Source organism: Tachysurus fulvidraco, chromosome 11 (genome assembly GCF_022655615.1).
Source record: "Tachysurus fulvidraco isolate hzauxx_2018 chromosome 11, HZAU_PFXX_2.0, whole genome shotgun sequence".
Taxonomy (NCBI): Eukaryota; Metazoa; Chordata; class Actinopteri; order Siluriformes; family Bagridae; genus Tachysurus; species Tachysurus fulvidraco.
Window position 1 is genome coordinate 5,797,097 of NC_062528.1, and position 18,231 is coordinate 5,815,327.

Here is an 18,231-nt window from a genome sequence, read left to right on the forward strand (position 1 = left end):
TAATTATCATTAAGTCCAGAGAAAATGTTGATAGTGACGTGAAAGTGACGTGACATACGTCTAAGTATGGTGACCCATACTCAGAATTCGTTCTCTGCATTTAACCCATCCAAAGTGCACACACACCCTGAACACACACCAGTGGGCAGCCAGTTTGGGGGTTCGGTTCCTTGCTCAAGGGCACCTCAGTCGTGTCCGGCCCGAGACTCGAATATGTCCTTAAGTGACGTAACTTGATAAAAGAACATCTGCTTCTGTTTAGTCCAGGGCAATCTAATAAAATATGTTTGACAGATAAAGGAATCTTACAAAACATACGTAAAGTTGGGTCTTTTCACCTTTAAGCAAAAAAGCATGGGTCAATTTTTAATGTCCTTATTAAGAGCTTCGGAATCTACAAATATTGTTGGTTTCCCTAACTGTCAAACTAATGGGTAACTAGCAGTTATTAGCTGCGGTCGTTAACGAAGGACTGAAACAAACCGACGTAACCAGAAATATAATTCGTAACATTCAATATCATGAAACACAAATGATTCACAAAAAATGAGAATCATTTGTGAAATGTAATCCCTTTCTGTCTGTGTTTTTTATTTCGTTCGTTTAAACATCCAAACGCAGAAGTCCGGCATCGTTCATGAACTTGAAATACAAGACACCTGTACAAAGATGGCGGTGGATTGGATGCATTTTTAGGACCCCAAGGCGACAGCTAGTGTAGATATCTGTAGATATGGTGGCTATGTAGCTATAGCTAATCACGTTACAGCTATGTAGCTATAGCTAATCACGTTACGGCTATGTAGCTATAGCTAATCACGTTACAGCTATGTAGCTATAGCTAATCACGTTACGGCTATGTAGCTATAGCTAATCACGTTACGGCTATGTTAATCTGAATCAGTGCTTGGATGAGATTAGGATGTCTTGGCTAGTTTTTTAAACATCAGGTGTCATATTTTTAACATCATATTTTGCCCTTTACACCTTTTTTTTTACAGCACTTTAATTCTCTTAAATTTGTCCCCACAGTATATGATTTTAACATTCTATTTTTTTTTCTTTTTTTTTCAAAAAACATTTTTTTTCCAGCCTAGAGTTTAAATCTCTTTCATTGACATGATGACAGTTTCACTTTCCCCTGTCACATGGTTTCCTACATTTACCCACAATGCCATTCGACTGTCACCTGATGCGATTCTTTTAACTCAAGTCTCAACTTACAAAACTTGACCACAAAAGACAAAGCAAATGGCCCCTTCATTTGGAGTCCCTTCTTGTCTTTCCAACCTTCCCAGTTTACATCACAACAATATGGCTGTTCACAGTGTCGACAGAAGAAATAAACAGAGCAGCATTTCTTAACTTTAAACGCACTTTCCTGTGTATATAAGAATTTACTTTAGATCGGTCAACATGCAGACGCACTCGCTTGTTAATGCTGTCGATTTTTTTGCAGCATTAGTTCTTAATTCATCTCTTGACGGCCGAATCGCGTCTCTGTAACTGCACCGTGACTATGTTGTATAACTGCATTGCATTCTGGGACTTTGACTTCAACTTCAGTTCTCATTAACAGGCTAGTGGAAAAAAATGGCATGTGAAAACAGAAGCCTTTGCTGCTTTTGGTTTTAGTAGCTAACGGTGAATCGCTTACAGTCAGTGACCACTGACATTTACATTTAACCTCATTTGGCTAGTGGTTTCATCCTGCAACAACAGGAGAATTCAGACTGGACGCAAATAGAGCTAATCTGCATGTTGTAATGTTGCTGTTTCCCATCTCTGGATGATCGGTGTGCAAAGTGGAGAAAAAATTATGGGTGCTTTCACAACAGCCTGTATTTTGTTTGCTCAGTGAGAGCACGTAAAACTCTTGCTACTAGATCTCTTCTACATTTTGGACTGAAATTGCAGCACAGCAAAAAGTACAGACAGTTGCAAGGTAACTCGGAGCCCAGCGAGCCGGCTAACGTTAGCGTTAACTCTAACGTCGATGATTAACTTCTCAAAGAGATTAGAATGGTCACTGTTACAGATTTAAATCTACAAGTTAGTTTACAGCAGATTACTTTCACATCACTTGTACACAGGTAACTACCCGGTAGTCGAGAAGATTCTCGCAAGTCAATGGTGCGATTTTGCTGTTTTTTTTTTTGTTTTTTTTCTGAAAGTAGGATGGAATTACAGCAGTATCAGACTCTTGCTTAAAGCTCCAACAGTGGCAGCTTGTTGGTGCTGGGATTAAAACTCCCAACTTTCCGATCTTGAGCGCGGACACTGTTACTGTTTCTCCTATTAAACACAAATGTAACTGTGCTAGCAACAGCAACATCCCCCTGTGACATCAGCAAGGCACACAAACACTAACTATTCCTGAGGGTCTTACTGAGAATATAACACAAACCAGCAAATGAACAACGCAATCACTAAAGTAAATACAGTTCAGTATAACTGTTTCCAGTAAGTGACTTTTGTTTTAAACGCTTATCTGAACTAAACTGAAGACGAATGATGTTCCTTCCTTCGCATTAAGGCCACAATTAACACATTGCTATTAAAACAAGATTTGTACATACTCAAATTCGATTCTTCTTCTTACAGTATATGTAGTTTAAAAGTAAGAATCCTGTAGTCTTGGATGGTCTTGAGCATCTTGTTTTTCGGAATAATCTCATGGTTCTCCTGTTACTTTAACAATAACCAGTTTATATGACGTGGATTTAAAGGGATGCTTCTCTCTAGCAAGGTATATTAAAATATCTGTCCCCAGAAATCTACGAAATACTTACAAATGATTTATTGTGTGTCTCTCTGTCTGTCTGTCTGTGTGTCTGTCTGTGTGTCTAAGTCTGTGTCGCTCTGTCCGTCTGTCTCTTGTCTGTCTGTCTGTCTCTCTCTGTGTCTGTGTGTATCTCTCTCTGTCTCTGTCTCTCTCTCTCTCTGTCTCTCTCTCTCTGTCTGTGTCTGTGTCTCTAACTCTGTGTCTCTCTCTGTCTGTCTCTCTTGTCTGTCTGTCTGTCTGTCTCTCTCTGTGTCTGTGTGTATCTCTCTCTCTCTCTCTCTCTCTCTCTGTCTGTGTGTCTGTCTGTGTCTCTAACTCTGTGTCTCTCTCTGTCTTTCTGTATCTTGTCTGTCTGTCTGTCTGTCTGTCTCTCTCTGTGTCTGTGTGTGTATCTCTCTCTGTCTCTGTCTCTCTCTCTGTCTCTCTGTCTGTGTCTGTGTCTGTGTCTCTAACTCTGTGTCTCTCTCTGTCTGTCTCCTTGTCTGTCTGTCTGTCTCTCTGTGTCTGTGTGTGTATCTCTCTCTCTCTCTCTCTCTCTCTCTCTCTGTCTGTGTGTCTGTCTGTGTCTCTAACTCTGTGTCTCTCTCTGTCTTTCTGTATCTTGTCTGTCTGTCTGTCTGTCTGTCTCTCTCTGTGTCTGTGTGTGTATCTCTCTCTGTCTCTGTCTCTCTCTCTGTCTCTCTCTCTCTCTCTCTGTGTCTGTGTCTCTAACTCTGTGTCTCTCTCTGTCTGTCTGTCTCTTGTCTGTCTGTCTGTCTCTCTCTGTGTCTGTGTGTGTATCTCTCTCTATCTCTGTCTCTGTCTCTGTCTGTCTCTCTCTCTCTCTCTCTCTCTCTCTCTCTGTGTCTGTGTCTCTAACTGTGTCTCTCTCTGTCATTCTGTCTCTTGTCTGTCTGTCTGTCTGTCTCTCTCTATCTGTCTCTGTCTCTCTCTCTCTCTCTCTCTCTCTCTCTCTCTCTCTCTGTGTGTGTCTGTCTGTCTGTGTCTCTAACTCTGTGTCTCTGTCTGTCTGTCTCTTGTCTGTCTGTCTCTCTCTGTGTCTGTGTGTATCTCTCTCTCTCTCTCTCTCTCTCTGTCTGTGTGTCTCTCTGTATAATATATATATTCTGTCTGTTTGTCTCTCTGTGTGTCTGTGTCTCTTTGTGTCTGTCTGTCATTGTCTGTCTGTGTCTCTGTGTCTCTGTGTCTCTCTCTGTGTCTGTGTCTCTCTCTGTGTCTGTCATTTAATGTGTTATTTGCGGGTTCTTATCTGTCTTCGTTTTTATTCATTTATCTCTGGTCTCGTTGCCATCATTGTAGAAGAGAACATGCCTTGTGTTTTCAGTCAGTCACACTTTAAAGGGATTGTAAATCACAGTTAAAGTTTTACAAGAACTTGTTGTGAAACAACATGGCACCTTTTTTCTGCCTTCAGTGTGACATCCTGTTACTCTTTAATCTATCCGTTATCATTACAACCCTGTATGATGTCGGTGGTCTGATATTTGCCTTCTTCTTAGTCTGCTGTTGAACAGTTTATCACGCATCACTAAGAGGTGCCACAGTAACAAGCTGAATTTTTATTATTGTACGTTCTACAATGATACAAGTTCTAACGCTTGAAGATTTTTATCCGCAGTAAAAAACGTATTGGATATAAAATTAGATCTGGATCATTTGACCTCAATCATTTTGACTAGTAGTTGCAGCTGTTCTTCACACACTGTTGTACAGATTTCGAGTGCAAAACATTCGCTCCCTCGTCGTATCACACGAGGACAGACTCAATGATTAAGCATCGTGGTTTATTTTAAGCTCATTCCAATCATGTGGGCATGAGCCCCGAAGCAACTTGGGTTTAATCATTTACACTGCGATAGACTTCCTTTTTTTCGTTTGAGCAACTCGCATCGTAAATACAGGGAACGTTGTGATGTGGGAAAAAATAATGGAGACACAATTCTGTGTAAATGGAAGCCATTTGTAGCACTGGTACTAAAGCTATCTCCCAACCTTGTATTTAGGTAGTGTGTGTGTGTGTGTGTGTGTGTGTGTGTGTGTGTGTGTGTGTGTGTGTGTGTGTGTGTGTGTGTGTGTGTGTGTGTGTGTGTGTGTGTGTGTTTCTCAGGCGTTTATCTTCTCTCAATTTGTTTTTGTTCTCTTCCTGAATGTGACACTTGTATCACTCTTGCTATCACTTTCTCAGCTCCAAGCTTCTGCCTCGGTTGTAGTTTGTTTTAAAAGCTTTAATAACGTTTAGTAGTGAACAAACCATTTAAGTACTAAAAAGAATTCCCTCCGAGCTTGTAGTGAACCTGAGAGGAAAATACATTGCAATCAAAGCATGAATGTCACATGGTGAGAGATCAACCTTCCTTATTTTGAACAGTGAACATTGATTTTTATTTGTTGACTCATGGAAATGCTGATGATCTCATCTGAAGTTGCTCAGGACGTCGCGGCGCACAATAAAGTGTTTGTTAGTCAGAGGCATTTACGTATCTGTGCTTGTGTGTGTTAATGCAGTGTATCAAAAAAAACAACGAAGTCGTATGTGTTTTTGGTGGTAGTTTGAAGTAATAGTAGTTTGCCGGTACTTTTTCATTATAGGTTTCTCAATTATTTGGCAACCCAAAAGCTCATTTGTTTACTGATGTTTATGTGTATATATACAGCATGTCATGCTGGTCAGCGTTGGTAGTTGTCCCAGATGATCATGTAACAGTGAAGAAAAGTGACTTTCTTTTTAATTGGTACAGCAGGCTTAATAACACAGTGTAGGGCTGGGCGTTAAAATGATAACGATATGTATCGCGATAGACACATGAACGATATCAATAAAAATGTGTTCGATAAAACGTTTGATATATTTTATTCTTCGTCAGATGAAAACAGAGGTTTTGGTCGCATTAACAAAGGCACTCAGTCTCTGGTAACCTAGCAACATAGGGAGTGACACACTAACAGCCAATCATGTAACAGTATCAAGTTTGCTTGCTCCATATCGTTATCTCGTGCTGCTCTGCTGGATTCCTCTTCAGTACCGGTCGACTGATAAGCAGAAAATGAGCCGCAGCGAGCGAGGAAATTGTAAATAATAGATGAAAAATCAGCTCGCCAGTATGGCCGTTTTTATATAATAATTTATTCTTAATATTTTTTGGATATTACAAGTCTGACCGTAGTCACAAATGTCGTTTGCAAATGATGCAAGACTAAATTCTCAGGTTTCTCTATGTTTATATTTAACACTTTGCACAATTTTATTACACTTTATTAAGCATTTCTTTTATTAAACATTTGCTTTCATTTTGCACCTTAAATGTTGAGAGTTAATTGTTCATTGTGACTTTAGACTTTTCCATAGTTGTTTACATTTCTGTCTTAATATCTGATGGGATTATGATCAGAAGAAGGTTAAGTTTTAAATAAAAATGTTTAAATGTAATATATTTTTCTCCTTGTCTTTATTTTAAATGGATCATAAAAAATATCAACAATTATCGATATCGACCCGTTATGAAACACTGATATCGTGATACAGTTTTCAGCCATATCGCCCAGCCCTAACACAGCATAAGCATTATTGTGGAGGAGGAGGAGGACGACGAACTGTCTGTAAATCAGGTGATCTCCTATTTAGTAACATCGTACACCAACAAAATGATTGTGTGTGTGTGTGTGTGTGTGTGTGTGTGTGTGTGTGTGTGTAGGTGAGCAGTAATGGCGCAGCTGCTTCTGGCCAGGTTGCACAAACAGGTGCGACTGCACCAGACCCACAGCAACAACAGCAACAGCAGCCCAACGCCTGGCAAGTCATTAAGGGTGTCCTTTTCAGGTGAGTCAAACCGTTGCCTGCTCTACAGCAAACAAGCCTCACGATTATCGTTCTTTCTAGAAAATTGGACAGAGATGCACTTGTAGCATAGTGAGCATGATGTACAGCATAATCGTGTTCAGTTACATCACCAGTACTTTTGGTTACCTAATCATACCCTTAGTCATATCCATTCCTTTTACTTTAAAAATAGACTTCTGTACTGCAGGCTCTCATCCCCTGTTCTTCTGGCATGTAGTAGATCGATAGGATGACACTTAGAGAATGATCACAACAGCTTCTTTCAGGAGCAGTAAGTTATAACGTAGGTATTTATAGCTGTACACATCCTAATAAACCTCCCCTGAAAATTCTTATGAAGAGTCAATATTATCAAACCATACAGATTTAGAGCTTTGTGACAAGTTTTCCAACTCCTCAAATGATCATAATAGAAATGATGTATAGAGAAATAGAAATCTTTCAACACCCTAACACGAGTTTGCTCCTAAAGCAAGCTGTCACTCACAAACCACATCAGCTTTTTGTTCTTCTTCACTGGACTTTGAGTGGCAATAATTTAAGGTCATCTATAAATGTTTTTAGCCAATTATCATCAAGGCCAGGGCTCGTATTCATGAAAGTTCTCAGCGCAAAGTGTGAGTTTCTCCTAGTGACGAAACTTCTAAAAAATGTATGAGAAACGACGGACGTTTCCCCTTAAAATTAAAGAGTAGATCATACTAAAGATAGAAGTTATTCACAAAGCATCTTAATCCTTAAAAGATCTCATAAGGTCAAAAAGTGTTAGGAGTAGAGATGAGGACATTAAAGAGGCTTAGAGTTTCTTTATCAGAGGAGAAAATGGCTGAAAGGTGACGAGGGAGAAGAAATGTATCGTATACAATATTTAATAATGAGAGAGAGTTAATAAGATGATACAGATTAGATCGTGTAGGGATTATTTTTGTCATTGTTCATATTAAAGATAACATCTCAGACACAGTGCAGAAATGACTATACATACAAGCACATTCTGCTGCTGTGGCATTCAGAGACACGATAATATCTGATATCTAACGTACAGATGTTAGAGCATCTCTAATCTGATCGGTCACGAACGTAATCCCTACACGATAAAGCCTTAAATATCTTAACATAGAGACAAAGTGAAGGTTTATAATGCACCAGTAATAATAGATTACAATACATTTTAAAAGCGCTCTGTTTTTTTTATTTTTAAACAACCAATCACAGTCTTCATAAGAATGTGTCATACCTAGTAACGGGGTTAAGCCCCGCCTCCTCTCTAAGATAATAATTGTTATATTTTCCTTTCTCAGTGTTACTCAGATTGGTCCTGAATCACTCTGAAGATTCATAGGTAGAAATTTTTCACGCTAAATTAGGAGCTCTCTGAGATCATTCTAAGAATCTTCATGTATACGGGCTCAGGTTTTTATTCCAGACGAGGAGCCACACCAGATTCCACCTGTTTAATCAGTTGATCTTTTAGTTTTTAATGGTCCAAGCTGTGGCTTTGCTTAGATTGGAATAAAACGCACACTTTCCAGAGAAGATTAGACACCTTTGATCTAGTCTATTGATTGATTGCTGGGTTAACAGAAACTATTGAACCTTATGCACTACCGTGTTTGGTACCGATTATTTTCAGCATGCTTGTCAGTATTTATGCTGCGTTACGGTTAGGATTTGGAGTAGAAAGAGCTGGATTTGGACCAGGCCCAAATATTACGTTTAAAACGTTCAGCCTTACAAAATTGTATTTCTAGCACCCTGACTTGATTGTACATTTCCCAGGATCTTCATTATATGGGCCATCAGCAGCTGGTTCCGCAGAGGGCCGTCGACCCCTGACCCCAGCACCCCTCCAGGCGCGCCCCGTGTGCCCAGTCGCAACCTCTTCCCCAAGGACACCTTAATGGTAATGGGCTCTAAAAATATATCTAAACCATTACACTTCAGGTCTTAATGTATTGTTAAGGTCTGTTTTGGCTCTGAAGCAGGTCTGCTGTGCTTAATGTCCTGGCAGGGATGTGCCGAAAGCTAGACGTTAGTAAAAAAAATGGACACAGCGTAACGTACAGGACTACGTTTTGCCTTGGCTTTTTTTCCATAGAGGCTTTCTTAGTAATTCACTGGTCTGCAGTAGATGTATGTTTAATAACACAGATATGTTTAGTAATGACACAAATAACACACTTCTGTTTTGTTTTTGTTGTTGTTTCCTAGGATCTGCATGTGTATTTATCTGAAAATGAGGTATTTTCAGAATTTAACAGCACAGAAGCCCTGTTTTGGCTCCAGCGTGACCTGATCTACGGAGACTGGTCCACAGGAGAGGCAGGGGACGGCTGCTATGAGCATCATCTAGAACTGGACACGCCCGTGGTAAAGATTAACCAGTAATTTTCACATAAATTAAAGGTTGAAAAACTTTTATTTAAGATAACAATTTTTTATTAACTTCCTCTCCTGTACACCTGAGCTGAATCTCACATTTCACCCAAATAGTCTCATAACCAACACGGTAACTGTATGTGGGTAGAGCAGAGTGTGGGTTTTTTGTTGTAAACAGCAGCTCTGGCATCTCTGGTGCAAATCCCAGGTTTCTGTTTACGCACTCATAACAGTGCATATGAGTGTAGTACAATAGTTTCTATACTTACACAGGAGGTGAATCACATACTTGTACACTATTCTACGATATAGTGTGAGTCAGTTCCAACAAGGAGCAGTGCACTTCAAATACCCAGATTATGCAACCGAAACAGCCTGAAACTTTGTGCACTCAAAGCTCACAGCTTTGACACATGTTTGAAATTAGGCCACGTTGTTTGATTTGCTAACATTTTAAAAATGTACCGTGTTCCGCTAAAGCTAGCAGCATCACAAACCGCGCATTTGACGTCATTTGCCATTAAAGGCAGGATCTCCGTTGTTTGAAAGCCAATGTTGACGATCGGTCTCGATAGGAAAAAAGTGCCTCTGCGTCTTGAGCAAAGTTTGCGCATATTCACAGATTGGAGTTTCCCGAGTCAATAACTCCTGAGCTAAACGCTGTTACTACACAAAACACGGTAGTAGCTGCCTCTCTACATTACTACGATAGAAAAGAGGTGTTATTTGTGTAGTAACAGCGTTTAGCTCAGGAGTTATCGACTCGGGAAACTCCAACCTGTGAATATGTGGCCAGCTTCCTGCTCCTTCAGTTCTCAGTTCAGTTCTGTTAGTTTTGCATTTGTTTAGTTTGTCGTCCCGACTCAGTTTTCTGATGCATTTCTCAAACAACGGCGACCCCACCTTTAAGTAAATGTTTCACAGTGACACGATTTGTAAGCTTCTCATTATTACAGTTAACAATAAATACAGCTTCCTGCATGTGTATAAATGGACATAAACGATATTTTCACACTTTAGCTGGTAATTTTTTACCTTTGATAGACGACTCTTCGAGCTGCCCGCTGTGATTTCTCTGAGCGATAACATGTTGTGGGGCTGTCTTGGCTGACACGCCTCTGCAACATCACGTGGCGGTTGGGGACAGTGCCTCTGGACTGGCAGACTGGGGTGGTGGTCCCTCTGTTTAAGAAGGGGGACCGGAGGGTGTGTTCCAACTATAGAGGGATCACACTCCTCAGCCTCCCCGGAAAAGTCTATGCCAGGGTACTGGAGAGGAGAATTCGGCCGATAGTCGAACCTTGGATTTAGGAGGAACAATGCGGGTTTCGTCCTGGTCGTGGAACACTGGACCATCTCTATACCCTCACCAGGTTGCTGGAGGGTTCATGGGAGTTTGCCCAACCAGTCCACATGTGTTTTGTGGATCTGGAGAAGGCATTTGACTGTGTCCCTCGTGATGGCCTGTGGGGGGTGCTCTGGGAGTATGGGGTCCGGGGCCCTCTGTTAAGGGCTGTCCGGTCCCTATATGACCGGAGCAGGAGTTTGGTTCGCATTGCCGGGTGTAAGTCAGACTTGTTCCCGGTGCATGTTGGACTCCGGCAGGGCTGCCCTTTGTCACCGGTCCTGTTCATTATTTATATGGACAGGATTTCTAGGCGCAGTCGGGGGCCGGAGGGAGTCAGGTTTGGGGACCACAGGATTTCGTCTCTGTTTTTTGCAGATGATGTTGTCCTGTTGGCTTCTTCAAATCAGGACCTTCAGCATGCACTGGGACGGTTTGCAGCCGAGTGTGAAGCGGCGGGGATGAGAATCAGCACCTCCAAGTCCGAGGCCATGGTTCTCAGCCGGAAAAGGGTGGCTTGCCCTCTTCAGGTTGGTGGAGAGTTCCTGCCTCAAGTGGAGGAGTTTAAGTATCTTGGGGTCCTGTTCACGAGTGAGGGAAGGATGGAGCGGGAGATCGACAGGCGGATCGGTGTATCTTCCGCAGTGATGCGGTCGATATACCGATCTGTTGTGGTGAAGAGAGAGCTGAGCCGCAAGGCGAAGCTCTCCATTTACCAGTCGATCTACGTTCCTACCCTCACCTATGGCCATGAGCTTTGGGTCATGACCGAAAGGACAAGATTTCGGATACAGGCGGCCGAAATGAGTTTCCTCCGCAGAGTGGCTGGGCACTCCCTTAGAGATAGGGTGAGGAGCTCGGTCACTCGGGAGGAGCTCAGAGTAGAGCCGCTGCTCCTCCACATTGAGAGGGGTCAGCTGAGGTGGCTCGGGCATCTGTTTCGGATGCCTCCTGGACGCCTCCCTGGGGAGGTGTTCCGGGCATGTCCAACCCGAGGAGGGGGGAGGAGGCCTGGGGAAGACCTAGGACACGCTGGAGGGACTATGTCTCTCGGCTGGCCTGGGAACGCCTCGGTATTCCCCCGGAAGAGCTGGAGGAAGTGTCTGGGGAGAGGGAAGTCTGGGCATCCCTGCTTAGACTGCTGCCCCCGCAACCCGGCCCCGGATAAGCGGTAGAAAATGGATGGATGGATGGATAACATGTTAAAGCCGTGCTGAAAAGCAGGACTAACACGAGACTATTGTGAATATCGATATGCGGTAGATGCAGTTAACCTGTGTTTCTTATACAGAACGTGCAGCAGAATGGCTCGTATTACATCCACGTGTACTTCACTAAGAGTGGCTTCCATCCAGATCCGAAACGCAAAGGCCAGTATCGCAGACTGTCTACCGTCCATGCAACACGAAGTGAGTCAGCTCGACCAAACAAGCATTCACGTTCAGTAGTGTCACACATTCCGTGCTGAGACTCTGAGCTACTAACTGCATGTTTCTGTTCGTTTCCATATCAGTGCTGAACAAGTACAAGCGCAGGAAGTTTCTGAAGACGAAGAACCTGCTGACAGGAGAGACAGAGGCTGATCCTGAGATGATTAAGGTCTGTGTGCTAATGACTGCTTGTCTTGGCATAAACATAAGTCTGAGGGTCATTGAATGTAAAATAGTTGGCTCAGTTCAATTTAAACAGTTTTGTAATTTAAATTGTAAGGGGAGAGTATTAATGTGTGTGTGTGTGTGTGTGTGTGTGTGTGTGTGTGTGTGTGTGTGTGTGTGTGTGTGTGTGTGTGTGTGTGTGTGTGTGTGTGTGTAGCGGGCAGAAAGTCACGGCCCAGTGGAGATCATATCTCACTGGCATCCCAACTTAACTATCAACATTGTTGATGATCATACAGCCTGGGTGAAAGGCTCGGTGCCTCCGCCCCTCGACCAGTGTAAGTATTCCCATTGTCACATCTACGGTGGTGTGAAAAAGTGTTGGCCCCCTTCCTGATTTAAATTTTTTATTTATTTATTTTTTTGCACGTTTGTCACACTTTAATGTTTCAGATCATCAAGCAAATTTAAATATTAGATCAAAGATAACACAAGTAAACATAACGTGCAGTTTTTAAATGAAGGTTTTTATTATTAAGGGAAAACAAAATCCAAACCTGTTTACTTGTTATCTTTGACTAATATTTAAATTAGTTTGATGATCGGAAACATTAAAGTGTGACAAACGTGGAAAAAAAAAAAAATCAGGAAGGGGGCCAACACTTTTTCACACCACTGTATATTATGTTGAGTACCAAATGTTCTTAAGCTGTAACACCTCTCTTTCTTCCCACCTTTCCATGTCTCTCACAGATGTCCAGTTTGATGCAGTGAGCGGTGATTACTACCCCATCGTTTACTTCAACGATTACTGGAACCTGCAGAAGGACTACTACCCCATAAACGATACTCTAAAGAAGTTGCCCCTGCGCCTCAGCTTCTGCCCGCTCTCTCTGTGGCGCTGGCAGCTTTATGCAGCCCAGAATGCTCGCTCACCCTGGAACTTCCTTAGCGAGGACACGTACGAGCAGTCCGACGAGGACCAGGACTCTATTAAGGTCTGAGCTTCATATCTCGAATTCTTCCGCTTTGATGCCCGCTCAACAGAGGATGTGTTATAAAGGTAATATTGCTCAACAGGTGGCGCTGCTGGAGACCAATCCGTATCTACTCGGCCTGACCATCGTCGTTTCAATCGTTCACAGCGTCTTTGAGTTTCTGGCGTTTAAGAACGGTGAGTTTAATGAGTCCATACAATGTTGATGCTGTAGTAATCGGGTTAGGGTCAATAGCAAGATTTACCCCTGACTGACAGCAATCAGAATCGTTTTATATATAATATATTGTGTAATATAATTTATTATGACTTTTTCTTGAGGTTTAATCACAACGCATGCTTTTAAGATCCATCACAAACAACACAATATAGCTGAAATGCAATCTAACAGCGTTTGTCCTCTACCAGCTGCTAATGCTTTACTAATCAGTTCAGTGGTAGCTTTATGTATCTAATATCCTTATAGCATCTCTATATAAGAAACTTCCACTCAAATATTTCCATCAGATGAACTACACACCTTGAAGCAGATCGTTATCTTCATTTTGTTTGTTGTATGTCTTTAAGGCGTGTGTGCGTGTGTGTGTGTCTGTGTGTGTGTCTGCCCTGATCAGCCATAACATTTAAACCACTGACAGATGAAGAGAGTAACACTGACTTACTGGTTACCATGGCAGCTTTCATATGGTGGGATATATTAGGCAGCATGTGTGATGAAGGAGAAGTTACAAAATGTTTTTTTGTGTGTGCGCAAAATATTCGAATGAGATTGCGAGACACAAGGCTCCAATTCAGCTTAGGTAGACTTTGGTAAGGTTATCCTGATTATGTTAGACAACTGAGTCAGGGCATCTCCAAAACAGCAGCTTGTGTAGTGAGATACTGGTACAGTGGTTATTACAGTGGATGGGTACAAAAGGGTTGTTTTCTATGCCCGGCCCCTTAGAAAGCTGTCAGAACACCTACAGCGGACACACACCTTTCAATGGAAGATGTACAGATTTGATGAATCACATGCTTTTTTTTTTTTTTTTTTTTTTTTGCTTTTCTCAGTGTATATGTGTCTGAATGCAAATGCATCTGTACATTTGACAGCCCATAATGGCTTAAAAATGAACCATGTTCTGTAACATTTCATACATGGATGGCTAAAGTTCATTCCCAAGGCATGAAGTTGTGTAAAAACTAATCTGTTAATGTGTAAACTTTTTATTTTGTTTCTTTTATTCTCTCGTTTCTTCACTCAGATATTCAGTTCTGGAACAGTCGCCAGTCGTTGGAGGGACTGTCGGTGCGCTCTATCATATTCGGTGTGTTCCAGTCCTTGGTGGTGCTGCTCTACATCCTGGACAATGAAACCAACTTCGTGGTGCAGGTCAGCGTCTTCATCGGGCTGCTTATCGACTTCTGGAAGATCACCAAAGTCATGGACGTCAGGGTAAGCAGCAACAGCCCCACCCACCCTTTTTTCTTTTTCCTTATTTTTCCCAGTTAATACTGTTTCATAAGTCCCATCTCCTATCTGGTCTTTTCAGTTGGACAGAGAGAACAAGATTGCAGGATTAATCCCACGATTGGTATTCAAGGACAAATCCACATACGTTGAATCTTCAACTAAAATCTATGATGATGTAAGTGAGCCATTTGACATGATTGTTTTTTGTTTTTGTTTGTTTGTTTGTTTTCTTGACATGCTCTTTTTGTGTTTTTTTTGTTTTTTTTAATTAGATGGCCTTTAAGTACCTGTCCTGGCTCCTGTACCCGCTCTTTGGGTGTTACGCTGTTTACAGCTTAATCTATGTAGAGCACAAAGGCTGGTACTCATGGGTACTCAGCATGCTCTATGGATTCCTGTTAACATTCGGTGAGTGGAGATTAACCACTTATTCAAAGCACACAGCACGATTTCTAACACAGCACTAAGTGCTCTACAAATGTACGTTGTCCTAGATGGATTACAGATGCAGGGCATTTGTAGGCCATTTCTGACTTCATTGCAGGCCTATATATATATATATTTACATATAATTTATATGGAGATAAATACATGACTTTTTTCCCCCAAATATTTCATCAAGGTCTTAACATGGGTTTATAATTATTTACAGTGGATTTAAAACTCTGTACCCTGATTGTGAACTGAAATATAACAATAAAATATACATAAGTAAAATAAATAATAATGTACATGAGTATTCAGACCCTTAGCAACAACACTTGAAATTTAGTTGAGGTGCCTTCCGTTTCTCTTGATCACTGCTCAGATGTTTCTACACCTTGATTCGAGTCCAGGAAACTGGTAACTGAGGAGTTTAGTCTGAATACTTTATGAATCCACTGTGTACATGACAATATAATGTGTGTTTTGGAAATAATAATAAAGTATCCCTATGTAGACCCGATGACGGGCCTGGAAACAAAAAGCATGCATACGATCTACAACTTCACACAGCCACTGGGGCCAAGTTGTTTAACTTGGGTTTCATTAATAAAAAGTTGAAGGGCAAGTGCAAAAAAGCTTCAGAGGTCACTGCTCTTTGATGCAATTGGTGGTCATCTAATTTAAAATCGAGACGCCAAGCAAGACACAGGGCTCCACTTATACACACACGCTAACACAAGATTTCTAAAGCAAAAGGCTTCGCTGATGAGTGTGTGCAAAGCTCCAAAGTTTTCTGGAGGTGTCATTCCAAACCTTTTATGAACACACAACACACACACACACACACAAAAAAAGATTTCTACTGAACTCCGTAATACCGGATGACTTTGACTGAGTATGAGTTTGAAAGCGTTCTCCAAAGTCAGAACACAGAATGGTACTGAAAGGTCTGTTTGTTTTTAACGCAGGATTCATCACGATGACGCCGCAGCTCTTCATCAACTACAAGATGAAGTCAGTCGCGCACCTTCCTTGGAGGATGCTCACCTATAAGGCGCTAAACACGTTCATAGACGACCTGTTTGCCTTTGTGATCAAAATGCCCATGATGTACAGAATAGGCTGTCTTCGAGATGGTAAGTACAAGATGAGCTCTCGTATACCCCTTTTCCACCAAAAAGAAGCGGGTGCTGGTTCAGAGCCCGTGCTGGTTCAAAGTTGGTTCCACTGGCGAACCTTCTAAGAACCGGTTTGCCTTTCCATCGGTTAGAGAGCCGTCACAGAGCCGAGTCTGACATCACTGTATACGTGTCACGTTACCCAGCAATGTTAGCACAGCAGTGACAAACACAACAACAATGGCGGATGTTAATGCTCATGGCTTTGTGAACCTACATTGGCATCCAAACGCGGCGAATCCAACGTGTACGTGCAGCTCCGTGTAATCTGTATAAACGGAGGTTGTAATCAAGAAAGTACATAACATTATTAACTACATAATTATTAAGTAATTAACTATTTATATTATTATTAAGTTAACTATTATAATTATTAAGTACATAACATCATTAACAGAGTAGGTAGCTACATGCTAAGGCTAAATTTTGTGTGCTGATCATATTGCAATAAAGTATAAGTGTATTTAACATTGGTGTACATTAGTAAATGCACTAACAGTAGCCCCGCCCCCAGCTCCTGACGCAAGCGGTTTTTTAAGTCTAGACCAGCAACATTTTGGTGCTACTTAAGAACCACTTTTCCTGGTACAGAGCCGGTGCTTTGGCTGTCAAAAAAGAAAGAACTGGTTCTAAATTAGGCTCCGAACCAGCACTCAAACTGCCTCGGTGGAAAAGATGCATACGAATTCTCGATTTTCTAGCATCGAATCGTCGTTTAGATTTTGCCACGCCCTCGCATTAAGACCTGTCTTGCTTTGTTTTTTTGCTCAACAGATGTAGTGTTCTTCATCTACCTGTACCAGAGGTGGATCTACAGAGTGGATCCCAACCGCGTCAACGAGTTTGGCACAAGTGGGGTGGTCCAAAGCAGCGAAGACTCAGCTCAGGCCTCAGTTGGAGATACAGCTAATGCTGCCATCACAGATAAACCAGAGGAGGAGAAGAAAAACGATTAATGCATTTCACACACTCCTGTCTACTGAAGGTGTATCACACATCTTCAAAGCTGAGTTTATGTCTAATCGTCAGGAAAGGGAACTGGAATATCGGTATTCTATAAAGGACACTGCTTGAAATTTCAGTTCATCTTTCCTCTTTTTTTTCTATGAGATCTGCAACAAAAAAGAAAATCTCATTTAATGTAGAATTCCTAATATTTTTCAAGCTCCCACATTTTGCAGTCAAGGTGAAGTAACAGTGTGATGTACTGTATTGTATATTTTTGGGTTGGTTAACACTACCTTTATGAAGATTAATGAGTCAGTAAGTCCCATTAGTGCAGATGGGCTTTTGCAGTACATATTGTAATGTATAAGGAGAAGACAAAAATGAAGCCAAGTGCAAACTTTTGTTTTGTTTTTTCCTCTGTGGATTTTTTTTTTTTTCTTCTGTCATTTTCTTTTCTCATTCCATGCGTGAACGCTGTGTATCAGGACAGGGCTGAGTAGTGTGAGAGGATGCAGCACGATTTCTGGATGATCCCAGCTGCCGAACCTCTATACTACTCGCTGGAGACTGTGAAATTTTTTTTAAGGGTTGGTGTTCTAAGCTTGAACAACAAAATAATAATGCAGCCTAGGTATTAAAGTAATTATATTAACATTATTAACACGTTAACAGTGATTCATACTTTTGTTTTCCAGCCTCGGATGGTTTTCTTTTGTATGTTCTAAGCCTGTACAGTCAGCTTGTTGAACCTAATTGTGCTGATATCATACTGACCAAACCATTGCAGGAACGTTCTGCCTGAGCACGTCAGATATCATTTTTCCCCCCTCGATTACATTCACACACTCCAAAGCAGGATCATTGTGGTGTGTTAAGTGCAGCTGCAGGCTCTGATGTGTGCCACACGTTGTCTGAATATTTTTGGGATGAATTGCCTTCTTTGTTTAGATTTTTTTTTCTCCCCTCTCCAAAGTTGGAATTGTTTGCCTTTTATTTTGGTACATTAAAGATTGATCATTCATGTTTTTAGTAAAGCGTAAGTTCAGTTTAAAAAATTTGATGTTGAACTTTTTTCCATTGTGTCGGTTTCACTTTATTTTAGGTCCTTAAATTTTAAGGGTTTGGTTATAGACTTGTGAGGGAGGTGCAGAAATGACCAGAACTAAAAGGGAATTATTTACCAATTATGTTTTGACTGAGCAATTTAACTCATTATTATTAATTTAACTCTAATTCTTTAGATCAGTGTTGTCCAGTCTTATCCTGAAAGGGCCGGTGTGGGTG

General features: G+C 41.4%; 1 protein-coding gene across 1 annotated transcript in view; it reads left to right on the plus strand.

Moving 5' to 3' along the window:
* Nucleotides 1–17,968, plus strand: part of clptm1 (CLPTM1 regulator of GABA type A receptor forward trafficking) — a 19,511-nt gene extending 1,543 nt beyond the window's left edge. Inside the window, exons 2-14 of the mRNA XM_027136731.2 lie at nucleotides 6,478–6,602; nucleotides 8,403–8,526; nucleotides 8,835–8,993; nucleotides 11,639–11,756; nucleotides 11,861–11,946; nucleotides 12,160–12,280; nucleotides 12,696–12,940; nucleotides 13,023–13,116; nucleotides 14,187–14,377; nucleotides 14,475–14,570; nucleotides 14,668–14,803; nucleotides 15,790–15,957; nucleotides 16,774–17,968. Of these exons, the coding sequence (XP_026992532.1) occupies nucleotides 6,478–6,602; nucleotides 8,403–8,526; nucleotides 8,835–8,993; nucleotides 11,639–11,756; nucleotides 11,861–11,946; nucleotides 12,160–12,280; nucleotides 12,696–12,940; nucleotides 13,023–13,116; nucleotides 14,187–14,377; nucleotides 14,475–14,570; nucleotides 14,668–14,803; nucleotides 15,790–15,957; nucleotides 16,774–16,955 (1,845 nt within the window). The 3' untranslated portion in view covers nucleotides 16,956–17,968. The remainder of the gene's footprint in view (nucleotides 1–6,477; nucleotides 6,603–8,402; nucleotides 8,527–8,834; nucleotides 8,994–11,638; nucleotides 11,757–11,860; nucleotides 11,947–12,159; nucleotides 12,281–12,695; nucleotides 12,941–13,022; nucleotides 13,117–14,186; nucleotides 14,378–14,474; nucleotides 14,571–14,667; nucleotides 14,804–15,789; nucleotides 15,958–16,773) is intronic.
* The last annotated feature ends 263 nt before the right edge of the window (nucleotides 17,969–18,231 follow it).